General features: G+C 33.5%; 1 protein-coding gene across 1 annotated transcript; it reads right to left on the bottom strand.

Moving 5' to 3' along the window:
* LOC109723141 (SUMO-activating enzyme subunit 1B-1-like) lies at positions 252-12,992 on the bottom strand. The gene is made up of 11 exons (XM_020251373.1): positions 12,914-12,992; positions 9,406-9,501; positions 9,278-9,329; positions 8,292-8,484; positions 4,785-4,864; positions 4,489-4,605; positions 3,599-3,649; positions 2,992-3,058; positions 1,635-1,738; positions 1,445-1,558; positions 252-674 (listed from the first exon to the last, which is right to left on the bottom strand). Exons 1-11 carry the CDS (start codon positions 12,958-12,960, stop codon positions 561-563), a joined length of 1,035 nt encoding a protein of 344 aa, XP_020106962.1. The 5' UTR covers positions 12,961-12,992; the 3' UTR covers positions 252-560.

Below are 15,916 nucleotides of genomic sequence, written 5' to 3'. Positions count from 1 at the left end.
TGCTGAATCCTTCATTATGTTTTCATACATTAGAAACGTTTCCAATACATTTCCTCCTAACACAAACTATGGAGCTAATCGAACGCTATCAGTTGGAGAAAGTCGAACAACACCATGTTTGATCGGATGCTAACCACTTTACGATCCCTATGAACGGCACCTGTTCTCGACTTTGAGCCGGCCCAGTGCAAAAGTCGAGTTCAGGCGAGTCGACTCCCGATCTACAGGGACTCGAGCTATTATTCAAGAGGTTTTCCGATACAAATCCCTTCTATCAACCATTCCATAATAAGCATTTACTGCACTGATACATCTAGTTGCAAATTTTTGGAAAGAAACCAATAAACCACGTTATATGTAACAGGAAGTTTCCTACAGCAAACTTGCACAGAGTTTCCTAAAGTAATTATGGTTGTATATCAAAATTAGGATTACCTGAGACTAGCTTTGAACAATACATAGAACTAATGGTGTCAAAACTAAAAAGACATCAAGTTAGAAAAGAAACCTATTTCTTTTTAGCAAAACAAGTTACCACCTTTGAGTCAAAGAAGAATATCTCAGCCTGCATGAGGCTTTGAGATGTCCTCTATCACGCCTTTCCCATCGGCAGCATCGAAGTAGAAGAAGTTCTTGAGAGGGCCTCCTTTACCAGAGATTGCTTTAATCACTTCCTATTATTTCCACAAAACAAACTTTACTACAGTTTTGAAAATATAAATTGATAACCATATAATATCTGATGAGAGAGAATTGGGGCACAAAATACATATGAACTCGGGGCAACCATAGAGTCCCGGTGGTACTGTAAACCCTCCTAACACTTTTAGACTCTGTTTGGATGTATAAAAATCTGGTTCGGTATGCCTCCTTAATGTACTCAAGAAGCTCGTACGTTTGGTAGTAACTCCTTACAATCGCACTGGAAAATTCTCATATCGACTATGTTATTTATGCATAACTTTTTTTGACATCCAAACATAACCTCAAAGATTAATAACGACACTAAAATCTAAGTTCAGGGACCAGCAATGTGATTTACCCATTCTAAAACAGTCCATAAGTTTACGATCTTCAGCACCATCAGTAAGGAACAAAATATGCAATATGCACCCAATTTTCTCTTTAGAAAAACATTATAATATAGAGCCTTCAGAGCCAAATTGACGATACATATTCTGGTAAAAAGCCAAAAATTCCAACAAGGGTTTTTTAGTGAAAAACAATTTATTTTGCCATCAGATCAACCTTTTCATTTTTTTTTTCTATTTTGGACCAACGTCTTGCCTAATGGTCTGACATAAACCTAGCACTCCTTGTTATGAATACATGCCTCAGAGCTTTCAGTCCACCGAATTTCTATTCGTAAAAAGATGCTTCGGTCTAAATTTGTAGTGAAGTTGTGCAACATGGCCATCTAATCATTTAGAGAGTTAAGACACACCTGCCCAAGAATTCCACCAAGAATTGCACATACTGGTGGATGTTCTTTCGTTCCAGCTGCCAGTAGCCGCTCCAGGAGACTTTGTGGGACGAGAGAGTCATAGTCTTTCACAGACTGTCAATGGTACATTAATGTCAATAATTGTATTATGCTTAATCACTATATTGCCTAAAAAGTATAATGGACTCACCTGAGCATTACACATTTCCTCCCTCAACTTCAGAATTTCAGGAAGATCGGAAATAGATGTTTCACCAGGATTCCGTTCTTTGGACGATTCAAACATATCCAACACTGCAAAGAAGAAATTTGATCGTGATTAACTTAACAAGTAGCGCAACCTCACTAAAGGAGCTAACAATCACTAAAGCGGCAAACCTATCTTGAAAAGAACTGACCAGACCAATCCTAACCTCTATCTTTCGAAACTAAATATATTGATATTATATGGAAAACTAACTGATCAACCGCTTAACTCTTTGAAGGTTTTTTTACTCTATTTTGGATCTTCTAGCCTAAAAAGTATGCGATAGATTTCAGAAATTTTTGAAACCATAACGAAGCACAAAATAAATAGGGTTAATATGTTGGTCTAAGATTCATGCGAACCAAACTGGCCCAAAAGCATGCAGACTTAATTGGATTAAGATTCATGCAAACCAAACTGGCCCAAATCACAACAATAGTTGTATCAAGCAAGCCCATACCATTAGCAGCCCTAGCAGGAATGAAGATAACACTAGATGACCACATAATTAATTAGGACATCATCTTACAAATATCCAACAATTTTATAATCTACATATTTCAGTTTCATAGAATGCTATATGCTAAAGAATGAGAATAGTAACATGCTAGTTAGCAATTCCACTTATTCAGCAGACTGTTTGATTAACCAACATTACCATATTCCTAAAATTCAACTCCTAAGTCTAAACTAATAACTTCAATAGTAATACAAATTTAAGGAGGAAAGTTCTACTATAATTGCAACCATAATCAAATAAATTATGAAACAAGATTCTGATAGGAATAACGAAAACTTAACCGTAAATTGATGAAAGACAAAAGCAGAACGAGTAATGCCCAAACATTTGCATCAGAATCAATGAGAGCTTTAAGAAGAGGGTTAGAACAAGACATAACCAAACTAAGGCCTCATTGGTATCATTGCTGTTCTTTCAAAAATTTTAAATGAAAACTCTATGTTATCAGATGCGCAGGCAAATGAACTTTCTCTACTCTTGTCATTGTTGGTTAACTTCCGATGCAATCCAACTGGACGTGGAATGACACCTCCATTGAAATATCATAGAAGTGGAAAAAAATTACAACTAAGTTTTTTTGCATTTTGTTGTCAAACAAACCCCATAGATGTCTAGATTGTGAGCACTCTGCCATCTAGCTGCACACTCCATGACATAGAATTCCTTTTCCAGAAAGAACAAAAGAATAGCAACAATACCAACGAGGACAAAAAGTAAGCTCATCTATTTTCCTAGAAAGCAAGGCATTGCAGTTTATAATTGCTCAATATACTTACAAACCTCTCATGGCGAAGAACAATTTGCTCACTTTTCTTGGAAGATCCATCCAAGGTATTGAAATAGCTTCCTGCACCAACAGAAACAACAGCAAAACACGAGACGAGTAATTGTTAGGTAGCAAGATTGCAGCCAAAAGCAATGTTTCTACTCAAGCCTGCCTTCCAAGGACTAGGTCAAGCGCAAAGGAGCTACTCAAGATCAGCAGTTCAGCCCAAACAAGGATGAACTTCTCAGTCATTACAGATTCAAGCTTGTTGCAGCCCATAAGCAAATATTAAACTTATCCAACAAGCTTAAATTTTAAACATAAGATTTTCTCAGAAGTTGCATAATTTTGCTGATGGGCTATCATTTCTGATTTGTTCCATCTTTGCAGACATCTGAAAGCATTTGAAGATACTTCGAGAGGTTCCAACTTCTATTCCATAAGAAACTAAAAACATATTTGATTTTTTCCTCCTCTCCAATTAATATTTCATACGCAAACTAATCTTTCAGAGAAAAGTAAATGCAGTAAAATGATGCACAAAAATATAAGGAGGTGCTAGTAGTATTAAAAACGCTAGCACTTAGCATGGTAAAATCAAGCATGGTCCAAATAATGTACCTCAAGACTCGGAAAATCCAATTGACATTCAGCAGTATCATCAGAGCTTTTCTGGCAAAATAAATGAAAGCAGCTAATCATTATACATAGCATGTAAACCATGGTGTTCTAATGCGAAGTACAAATTACCAACAATAAGCAAGATTAGAAAAAGAAAATACTGTACTTCCACAGTCAGAAGTGTATATTAGTAAAGAGGGCATCCATTTATTAAAGCAACTTTCAATCCTACAAAGTTACCTACTTTATTTGAGAGTAATGATAAAAATTGTACTAGTAAGCATGCATGGGCAAAGAAAGAAGAGATGTAGTAGGAGGCAGTAGTCAGAAGATTGGAGATGCAAAGGCAAAATTTCTAAGGGGTGAAGAAGCAACAATTCATAGTATCATATATCCTTAGTAAGAAGACCCAGGAACAAGGACTTTTCAAAAGTCAGAGGTGCTGTAATACTGTGTAGAATGGAAGCACATTAATTAAGAGAAAATAAACATATTACTGCATAGATCATACATCCATATCAACAACTTATTTGACCTATAAGCAATGTCTTTCTTAATTCGTAACCTGAATCTTCTTTGTCACATTGAGCGAAGCCAGATTAAGCAGAGTACACTAGGTAGTTCAGACTAGTATTAAAGCATTATATTTCACTACGATCCGTATAGCATGGGGGAGCTTCCTGAAATAAGCAGTTCCAGATGTTTGTCATGGTTGGCTGATTTGACTAAGGCCAACGTAGGAGCAAAGCCAACTGCCGGATCTGATAAAGTACTAATCATATCCATCGAATCTCGATAATGTATATCAGGAAGGAAACAATACTGGAAAATTAACTTTATTTTCAACACAATATCTAGAAAAAGATAATAAACAGAATGCATATGTGCACCTGCATATATGTGTAATTCTGCAGGTCGACAAAAATTTCACCACAAGAATCTCTGCATTCTACTGTATAGAATGCCATGCGCCTTGACCTTTTGCGACATTTCTCATTAATCAATTTCTGAGGTAGAATCAACTATCAGTGTAATTAATATAACACAAACAATTTAACCAGGTGTGGAAAAGAATATGCCATCCTATGAGGAAGTTGACCTAGAACTTCACAAAATTGAGTGTAAAATACAATTGCTATGACTGGAACATCTAGCCGACTATAATTATAGAAAGAAACATTACAACCTTAGCTTTAGAAGAGCAGCAACTAATAACTACAACATCAAACTTGTTGAAAAATTCCCCGTCAGACTGCATTAAGTCACCTGTAAGAAACAAAGCATTACTCAGATAGGGAAGTTAAAGTATAAAAAGAGTGCTAATTATTAATGGCTATTACAACAAAAATTTTCAATTTCCTGAGTGTTTATCACTGTGGTAGCTTGGAGTATCTGAATATCCGATCACATCCCAGTTCAGAAAAATATAAAATTAACGTGTATCTCCTTTTTGTTCCAATATAGAATGCATCCATCAACAGTTCTACTAGGCCTTAATGCCCATTTTATTAGCAAAGTTGTACTTGACACAATGGCATTTCATCTTAAAGGTTTATTTTACAGAATTTCAAATTCTGCTAGTATCTTCTTTTTGGCAATTCCATGCAATAAGCTAACACTTTTGTTATCTCAATTTATTAACAACCAGTTGCACAAATGCGACATACAATAAGGAAACATGTCGAACTTCATAGGTCAACTAGCATTGACCAAGTTACACGGAATAAGTAACAAAAGGAATGCATCCAGATGATTTACATTTAATATAATTACCAAGTACCAACTATAGCAAAGTAAGAAAGAATTCAATTAGAAAGCATATTTAAATTTCACTGGGGGAAAAAAATTCCATAACAATTACAAGATGGACTCTCATCCAAGTCCTTCTCCACAAAAAAAATAGCACTTAAGGAGCAACATTTGTTATTTAAGATAAGACACAGGCTAATACTTCACTAATATTTCTCAAACCTAACTAAAAAACAAGATTGGCAGAAGAAATGGTTTACTGAAGAGTAGCATTTCAAATTTTCAACAGAGACCAACATTCATAGTAGAACAGCCTAACAGGTCATAATAGTATGCTTCAAATTTTCTGAGGAATGCCTATCCAAGGTCCAAACACAGCATCATGAATATATAAACATACTATCTGTTCCTTGATTGGATTGGATTGGATTTCTCAACATTTTATCGCATTGAGGCTCAAGATTAGGTTTTATGTTGTCATAAAATGGAGCGGTGATAAAATATAATCTATTACATAATATGAATCCTCAATACTTTTGCCACGTGGCACCCCCTCCCTCACCCTTTTACTCCCATTCCTTTCTTTCCCCACTATTACTAATTGTCACCTCCAATAAATAAATAAATTTTTTAATTTTTTAATTAAAATTAACAATCCTTCATTACCTATTGGGGGCATTTATTACCCTTCATTTTTATCCTTACCGTTACATCCCTCCACTACCTATAATAAATAAATTTACTGATTTTTTAATTAAAATTAACAATCCTCCACTACATATTTAAGACATTCATTTCTCTTCATTTTTACCCTTACCGTTACATCCCTCCACTACCTATTTGAGACATTTATTTTCTTTCATTTTTATGCCTATATAATTAAATTAAATGCCTACTTTCAATGAATGATCCTTCAATGTAATTGACAACTTCTTCTCATATCTTGGTGATGCTTTTACTGTCTACAATTAGTTAGTATTTTGGGTTTCTTTTTAAGACTTCTAAAATTGAGTTTTTATTGATCGTCGTCTCCACCAAGTGTGGGCACTATGCCGACAGGTTCGACTTTAGAGCCAAGCACGTGTCGCGCGGCGTCGACGAGAGTCTCACCCGCCTCAAGCTCGACTATGATTTGATCAAAAATTTCTATATTTCTCTAATTTAGTTTTCTCGATTATGATTTTTCAGAAAGTTTTTTTTTGGTATTTTGTTTGAACTTTTTTGTTGGAATAAGAGGAAGATAGGATTTTATTAAAAGATTTATTTTTTTTACCTGAAGAAACATAAAGTGTAAGCTTATATTTTTATTTTCTTCATATAGATATATAGTAGATAATCTCTCTTGCTTTCTTTGTAGATGTAGATAATTACGGAATCATGTAAATTTCAGATTCATTCAGTTTCTAACGGTATAATGGTAAACTATCTTGATTTTTATATTCAAAGTTGAGTATTCAAAACTCAAAGTAACTCACAATAGGTTTTGAGGCTCTTTTGTGCTGTAATTTATGCAAGAAAATTTGTACTTTTATTTTCTGGGTTTGCAGTCTATTTTGAGTTAATTGAAAGTTAATGTTGTCTATTTTAAAAATCTATTTGGCAAAGTAATTGGTGTTTTTATTTTTATTTATTGTTCTGTTTCCTTTCTCTATCTGTCTTTATGCTAGAATAAATAGATATTTTGAAGATCATTACAAAATGCTTTGATTATTCTATAGGCTGTGTCATGCTATGAAGATACTTCTTTTCTGAGAGGAATTGGGGAAGCGTCAGTCTTGATGGTTGGCTTCTGGAATATTCTTCCAGATTATTATTTTCTCTTGATGGTCTACTTCTCATGTTATTGCCCTATTCTTTTTGTAGCATCAAAATATTTGCTTCGTTTTTTCTAATTTTCCATTCGATTAGTAGTATTTCCTTCTATTTCATTTGTTTAAGGAATGGAATGGTAAGCTGTGAAGTATGCACAACAAAATGTTAATTTGAATTGCTTTCTTCTTCTTTTTTTTTCTTTTTTTTTTTTAATGTTTGATTTGATATGGCGACGTAAATCGATTCAAATTAACCTGCAGAGATTGACGATATGGAACGTTCCATGGACAATCCGAGTCGATCCGGTAAACTGCTAGGAAGGTTCCTTTGATTTTCCTCCTCAGCAGTGCAATTCAATTATATCTGAAGCTGAGAAGTGATTTTTTTTTCAAAATTTTGCAGTGGCCTCTCCTATTGTCTTTGCTTTTATTGCCTGTCACTCAAGTTTTTGTATTGGCTATAGCTCACTGCATATAACTATTACTTTTGTTGATATTTTACTCTTTCTAAAATTTTACTACAATGCTCTTCATTGTGAACTAATATTTTAATACTGGCATACTATAATTTTATTTACTTATGTTCATATTTTATTATTTATAAATTTTTTACTTTAGCAGTAATTACCCGCCGCATCGCGCGGGTACCTACACTAGTGTTGACACTGTGACCCTACAAAAAAGTCTTTCATCCACTGTTTTAATAGGCATGCTTGAGGCGTAGACTTCGGGGTCTTCGCACAGGGGCCCCAAGGGTCCCCCCTTGCTTTGGCCCAATAGAGACACCCTGGCAAAAGCATCAGCACCTGGACCTTGGGTGCACATCTACTCAAGCCTTAGTGTGGGTTCTCTGAAGATCTTTAAGTTCAGGTGTCTCCAGTTTGGTTGTCATTTATTGTCATTCTGCCGTATCCCTTGTGGTTTTAAAGCTGCATTGATTTGATTGTCGTATTGCAAATTATTGATTTGCAATTAACTTCAATATAATCAGAATTTTCAGATCAAATTATTGAACTATGTAATGTCGCCCCAAATAAATGAGGATAGATGCTTATAGTCCAGATTACTGAAATTCAGAAAAGTTAACTGGTTTAGTTGCTTAGAAGTAACGCACCATTTATCTTTCTACTCACCTTTTTCGGCTGAAACCCGAACCATCGGATTGAAATCTTTTAGAGACTCACAGCAGACGTCTGCTAGCGATCTGCCACCGTTTATGTTCTCAGGAAGAATAAGAAAGTTCGCATTACAAGCATCCTCTGTAACAGGACGAGGATCCACCAATGTCAAACTCCCAACTCCTGCCAGAACAATGTTCTTGCAAAGCTACAACAGAAGAAGGAAACAAATAAGCCACTTTTGAAGAATGCTTCCTACTAAATTTAGATCAGCGACATTCCATTTTGGCATCAAATCAGACTATTTATAACTTATTACTAGATCTCAATTAGTAGCATAATAAATAAAATTGCTGCCAAATGGTAGAACACATATATTTTGATCAACAAGGAAAGAAAAAAGAAAGAAGAAAAAGCAATTAGCTAATGGATAAAATCTCAACCAAGCAAATCAAACATTTGTGCCTGTTTGCTTGGGTTGTAGTAGAACAGCGTCTCTACTGTTTGCCTGTTTGGCTATCAAAAGCCAAAAGCTATGGTTGTGGCAGCAAGTTAAACTGAACTTCTAGGACCCAAAAACCAATAGACAAGTTCTGCGAACTTTAATAAAAAAAATTGTTAGCACTTCTTTAAAAAGCACTATGCCAAAAGCTTCACCCTGGCCAAACAGGCCCTTAAACGAGATAAAATAGTAGTTATCAAAAGTAACAAATATTCATCAAATTATAAAATCACTGCTCCATAGTAATCTATCAATTCATTCCCAGAACCAATGAAATATTTTCAATTAAGTTAATCGGACAGCGCAATCAATTTGTGAAATCAAATTGTATGTCGGTAATACATTTAACCTACTATACTGCATTGAGTTGAAACAATATACTTAGCAAGCTACTTAAATGCACCACCAAGCTTCTTAGTAAGGATAAATACAAACTTTACACGCCAAAGAAGAGTTTTTAACAACAAGTAGTTCAAAATATTAACAAAAGGTAAACTACCTCAGCAGTTGCACCACTCAAACCGCTAATCAGTACGTGAGCCCTGCTTAATCTACACAAAACAAACAAAATATACTCAAAACACTTCAAATCGAAAGAAAAAGAGTTCAAAGAGATGGGCGCACTACCTCTTCTGCGCATCGACGCCCCACACTCGGATCTGGCGATCGTAGAGGGCCGTTTCTTGCGCCGTGAGCTCCTCCTCGTCCATGTCGATCCGCAACCTGCAAGGAGATGGGGCGAATTGGTGGAGGGGGTGGGGAATTTGAAACCCTAGGAAAGGGTAGAAGGGAGGAGGGAGGAGGAGAAAGCTAGGGTTTTGGAGAGAGCATGAAGGGGTAGAAGAGAGAGATTGGGGGTTCTCTCTTTTCCCTCGCTCTCGCACTTTGAGATGAGTCCCGACTCCGCATGCGGCATGCGACACTAGTATATGCTTCTAGGCGCGTAAAAAATTGTTGCGTGGACCTGGTCTATAGACCGTAGTCTCCAAAACCGCATTAAACGTGTCGCATTATCTCGTAATAATATATATAAATAAATAAATAATATATATATATATATATATATATATATAGTGAGGCTACTGTGCTTTTGAAAGCACGGAGCATTCCGTGCTTTCAAATTGTTTTCGATGTTGTGACTTTCGAATCGTCGATCGGCTCCGTTAAACTTGATTAAGAGTATTTGAAGTATCTAAAAAATAAATTTTATGATTTTTCGATTTTATTTGTCTAGTGATCGAAGGGGCTCAAAATCACACACGCCATTATGTTTTTATTCAATAACATATATATATATATAGAGAGAGAGAGAGAGAGAGAGAGAGAGAGAGAGAGTTGAGTTAGAATACTCTTGATAGTAAACGGAGCGTTTTACTATCGAGTTGTTTTTGATGATAGAGCTTCCAAATTGGCGATCGGCTCCGTTCAATATGATCTATACCACTTAAAGTGTTTAGAAATCAAATTTCAAATCTTTTCGACATCATTTGCCTAATGATCAAAGGGTTTCAAAATTTGTAATTTTAACGGTGGATAAGAGACGTTTTCTCGTTTAACGGTGTAAAGATATCCAAATCAATTGAATTTTTGTTAGAAAATTCTTTAAACTATTTAAAACAAGATCTGTACTCTTGATCTTGATTACAAGACTTCTATCATCATTTTTTAAAGAATATTTATTTTCAACCATTCATTTTCTGTTCACTAGATGGATAAAAAAATAATATCGAAAGTGCGTGAAATTTGATTTCTAGGTAGTTTAAATGGTTTAAATGTCATATTTAACGAGCCAATCGTCAATTTGGAAGCTCTATCATCGAAAAAACTCGATAGTAAAATGCCCCGTTTACTATCGAGAGTATTTAGCGTCTACTTATATATATAATATATAATATATATATATATATATATAATTATATATATATATATATATATAGAGTTGAGCTAGAATACTCTCGATAGTAAACGGAGCGTTTACTATCCAGTTGTTTTCGATGATAGAGCTTCCAAATTGACGATCGGCTCCGTTGAACATGATCTATACCACTTAAAGTGTTTAGAAATCAATTTCAAATCTTTTCGATCATTTGCCTAATGATCAAAGGGTTTCAAAATTGTAATTTTAATGGTGGATAAAGACGTTTTCTCGTTTAACGGTGTAAAGATATCCAAATCAATTGAATTTGTTTAGAAAATTCTTTAAACTATTTAAAATAAGATCTATACTCTTGATCTTGATAACAAGACTCCTATCATCATTTTTAAAGATATTCATTTTCAACCATTCATTTTCTATTCACTAGATGGATAAAAGAACAATATCGAAAGTGCGTGAAATTTGATTTCTAGATAGTTTAAATGGTTTAGATCATATTTAACGGACGCATCGTCAATTGTTGAAAGCTCTCATCATCAAAACAACTCGATAGTAAAATGCTCTGTTTATTATCGAGAGTATTCTAGCATCAACTCTATATATATATATATATATATATATATATATATATATATATATATATATATATATATATTAGGTTTCGAATTTGAAATCTCAGATACCAATCAACAAGTCTTATACAATTTGTGCTAGGGACAATTGATGCTGTTTATGATTGAAATTTACCAACATTTTTCTAGCGGGTTCGTCCAAGCAATGTTCCCGTAACTTCCCAAACTTAAAAAAGAGGAAAAGAAAAGGAAGGACATAAAACTTGCTAGGAACTAAAATTTTCTATTGTTCATGATAGTTAAAGGGTACACCAAACAAGTTTGAAAACATAAGGAAAATCAATGTATTCGTTCATCGGGATTGGAGGTGTCAAAGATGACACGACGCCCGCCATCTGGAGAATGAACATTACGACAAAAGTCAAAATTTTTCTCTGATGGAACAGGCTTCGTTGAGCTAGAATACTATCGGTAGCAAACGGGCTTCGTTGTTACCTATTTGTTTTCGATGATGGAACCTCCAAATCGACGATCGGCACCGTTGAACATGATCTATACCACTTGAAGTATTTAGAAATAAAATTTTATACATTTTCGATATTATTCTCTTATCCATCGAGTGGACACAAAAATGAACGGCTGAAAATAAATATTCCTTAAAAAATGATGATAGGAGTCTTGTAGTCAAGATCAAAAGTATAGATCTTGTTTTAAATAGTTTAAAGAATTTTCTAACAAAAATTCAATTGATTTGGATATCTTTACGCCGTTAAACGAGAAAGTGCCTCCTATCAACCATTAAAGTTACAAATTTTGAAACCTTTGATCATTAGGCAAATGCTGTCGAAAAGATTTAAAATTTGATTTCTAAATACTTCAAGTGGTATAGATCATGTTCAACGATGCCAATCGTCGATTTGGAGACTTTATCATTGAAAACAAATGGGTGGCAACGAAGCCCATTTGCTATCGATAGTATTCTAGCTCAACTCTTTATATATATTATAATACAAAATAAATTCGGGTTCGGGTCGGGTTCGGGTTCAGGTTCGGGTCGGGTACAATCAAAATCCATATTTGAATCCATATGCGTCGGGTTTCTATTTTTTATATCCATATCCGAATCCATATCTATATCCATCGGATAAATCCGTTTCATTCGGATTCAGGATCGGATAAAATTTCGGGTATCCATACCCATTGACATCCCTATCACCATTTGACAACCTGAAGCCTCAGATATTTGTGGCGGTCCTGTGGTGAACGATTTGGTACGATAAAAAAAATGTTATTTTTCGAAACCTACCCACGAATGCTATCTCTACAACTCGTTGTATTAGAGTACTGGCAAAGGAGTGGGACCGATTTTTTGTATAGTTGGGTGAGGCCTTTTTTTTTTCGTTAGACTCTATGCTCTTTTTAGTCATTTTCAGCTCTTTATTTAGTTTCTCTTTCTTTTGTTTCGTTGCTTCCTCAGGTCCTAACTACCTTACCCTACATAGCTATTTATTTACCTAATGAATGAAGCATATAGTGTACTACCTTTCTCTCTCTCAAAGAANAAAAAAAAAAAAAAAAAAAACATAAGGAAAAAATAAATGCATGTATATCCATCTATAAAGCTAGGTAATTAAGAGGATTAATCAAAGAGGCAAATAGTTTAGGATTAAGAAGCACACATACATACCCACTCAATCGATGGACAATGTTGTTCTTACAATCATCATGCTCCATTTTTTCCCATGAAGAACACAGCAAAAATTCGCAAACTAATTTCTCATCAGTTTGCTTGCAGCCTAAGTATAGATTGAAACATCCCTTCTATTATTATTACTTATAATGAAAGTTGCGTGGGAATCATACGTCGTGGGAGCCACCTCTTTCACTAATCTCTTTTTCATTTTTTTATGTACAAATTTAGTTTAATAAAAATTTAATTTAATATATATAATCTAAATCATATAAAAAGACTTTGTATAAAAAAGTTATGGAATTAAAATTTTTGTAATTAGATTTTTAAAAATAATATATAAAATTTACTTTTACATCCGATTCATAGAATAGTTTTTCTCTACCACTATTTACTTTTTTTACAATTGTACTCTAAAAACTTAAACTGTTAGACAACTGTGTTTAAACGTTTTTATATTTAACACTACCCCTCACGTCTGGGATCGAAACTATTCTAAAAGCTTAAGCTTAAACTTAAGCTATACCATTTTAGAATCTCCTGCTCCGATACCCTGTGAAACAATCATTGTACTCTAAAAACTTAAGCTGTTAGAGAACGGTGTTTAAACATTTTTATATTTAACAGATCTATTGGTACATCACATTTACTAATATTTTAAATATTAATATTATAAAATTAAAATATAATATATATGATAGATGTAATCTATTCTATAAAAAAATAATCTATATAACCGACCGTTCTAGAGCAAATGGCAAAGAGCTTGGTGGTTGGTACTCGAGACCTAAGTTCGTATATATATATATATAGAAAAACTTATATCGAGTTTAAATCTTTTTATGAAAAGATTTAAATATTCATCAGCGTATACAAGATGTATTTATACATTCATCAGTGCGCGGTACAATTTCGAATTCACGGATCTCGAGGAGTATTTTGCCGCTCTGATCCGTTGTCCTCACATCCCGTCGAGGGAGTAAGAAACCACATAACTTGCCCACGTCCTTTTTCCCTCTTTCTATCTCTCTTACATAGCAATGAGCCAATGATTTTGGATTTTCTTCTCTCTCCTCTCTCTCTCCTCTCACATCTATACCTATCTATATCTATATCTATATCTATATCTATATCTATACATTAATCTCCATTATTAAATCCTACATGTACCCACCCCCTTAATTTGAGAAGGAGTGGGACTTTTTTTTTTTTTTTTTTTTTACTTTTTCTCATTTTTTTTAGATTTATTAAAGCTTAAAGAGGTTTTTTTTACTTCCTCCCTCTCACATGCCTACCTCTCACATGCCTATTAGGAATGTCAACGGGTCAGATTTAGGGTAGATTTTTAAAAATTCAAACCCGAACCCGACCCCAAATTCGAAACCGAACCCGGACCCGAATCCGATGGATTTTAAAAATCCATATCCCAAACAGCCAAACTCGAATCCAACCAAAAGCTCGAAATCCGAACCTAAACCCGAAAATTCGAATCCGAAACAATTATTTCTCTTTTCAATATTTAAAAATATGTTATATTAAATCTAAAATTTTAAAACACAAATTCAAATATAACACCAAATTTTCATATACATATTATATATAATGTAAAATAAATTCAGCTTCGGGTTCAGGTTAGGTTCAGGTTCGGTACAAGCAAAATCCATATCTGTATCCATATCTGTCGGATTTTTATTTTGACATCCATATCCAAAATAAAACCATATCTATTTAATATTGAATAAATTCGCTCTCTTCAGATTCAGATTCGAATAAAATGTCGAATATTCGTACACACATCCCTATAATTAATTGCTATATTTATAAAAACTCATATACTTCCAGTTAGGAGGTTTACCCCTACTCTCACTTTCTTTCTTTACGGTCATCTTAAAAATAGCAGTGACAAATGGACAATAAAATAAAATCGCAAATACATGTTTTTATTTATTAAAATATTCATTGTTTTTTTTTTTCTCCTAATGACTTTATTATATATTGTTATTGCTCACATGTTGGTTCTTTTTTTTAAAAAAAGTTTCTCTCTTTATTCTTCTTATACTTTTATTGCTATTATAAAAATAATTTATTATTTTTATAATTTTTTCTTTTATTCTTCTTTAACCTTCTTATAATTTTATGCTTATACTTTTATTGCAGCTTCTTCTTCTTCTTCTACTTTTATTATTTTTATATTCTTTGATTTTTTTTTATGTTTCTTATGTTTTTATTATTTTCTTTTCTCTTTTATTTATTTATTTCTACAAAATTGATACATGGCAACGCACAGGTGCTTTCACTAATTATTAATTGAATGACGGGTCATATAGAATAAATTTTGCTGGTGGGTCTATTGTTTCTTTTTTTCTTTTTTTGTTTTTCTCTTCAAAATGAAGGGGGATTTTCGTGTTAACAAACTTTTGGATTTTGATCAATCAAAATGGTTTGAAAGGGTCCGAGGAATTTCTTTTGAAAATAATCTTATACAAATTTTATTTTTCGATAAATAACATCTCCAAAAACTTATATGGGTAAATCATCTCATTATGTGAGAGTTATTTTCGGTAAATCATCTCATTATGGGTAGATAAATATCAACGTATGTGAGAGTTAGAAAAACGATGAATAGGCATGAGTTATTTTCGGTAAATAATCTTATTATCATCACGTCAATGTTTTAATTGTAATCTAAGATTAAATAATATTTTCGAAAGATAGATTAGCTACTTCCTGGTATTATAAGTTAAAAGTTAATGAGAATAGTTAAAAGTTAATGAGAATTTAATTCATTAGGAAACGAGATGTGTGACTCTTATCCAAATTCCACAATTTGAGGTCGGATTTAATGACAATTCTCACTTGTTATCGGTTAAATTTATTGCTAATTCAAATTATATACTCCCCATTAAATTAATTTTAACATCATTCTTACTATCTATATCTTTAAAAGAGGATAGAGTAGAAAACAATTACATTTAATGATTTTCTCATCTTCCAACAAAA

Source organism: Ananas comosus, linkage group 17 (genome assembly GCF_001540865.1).
Source record: "Ananas comosus cultivar F153 linkage group 17, ASM154086v1, whole genome shotgun sequence".
NCBI lineage: Eukaryota > Viridiplantae > Streptophyta > Magnoliopsida > Poales > Bromeliaceae > Ananas > Ananas comosus.
Note: the sequence above shows the minus strand (reverse complement) of the source record. Positions and strands in the feature narration are given on the sequence as shown.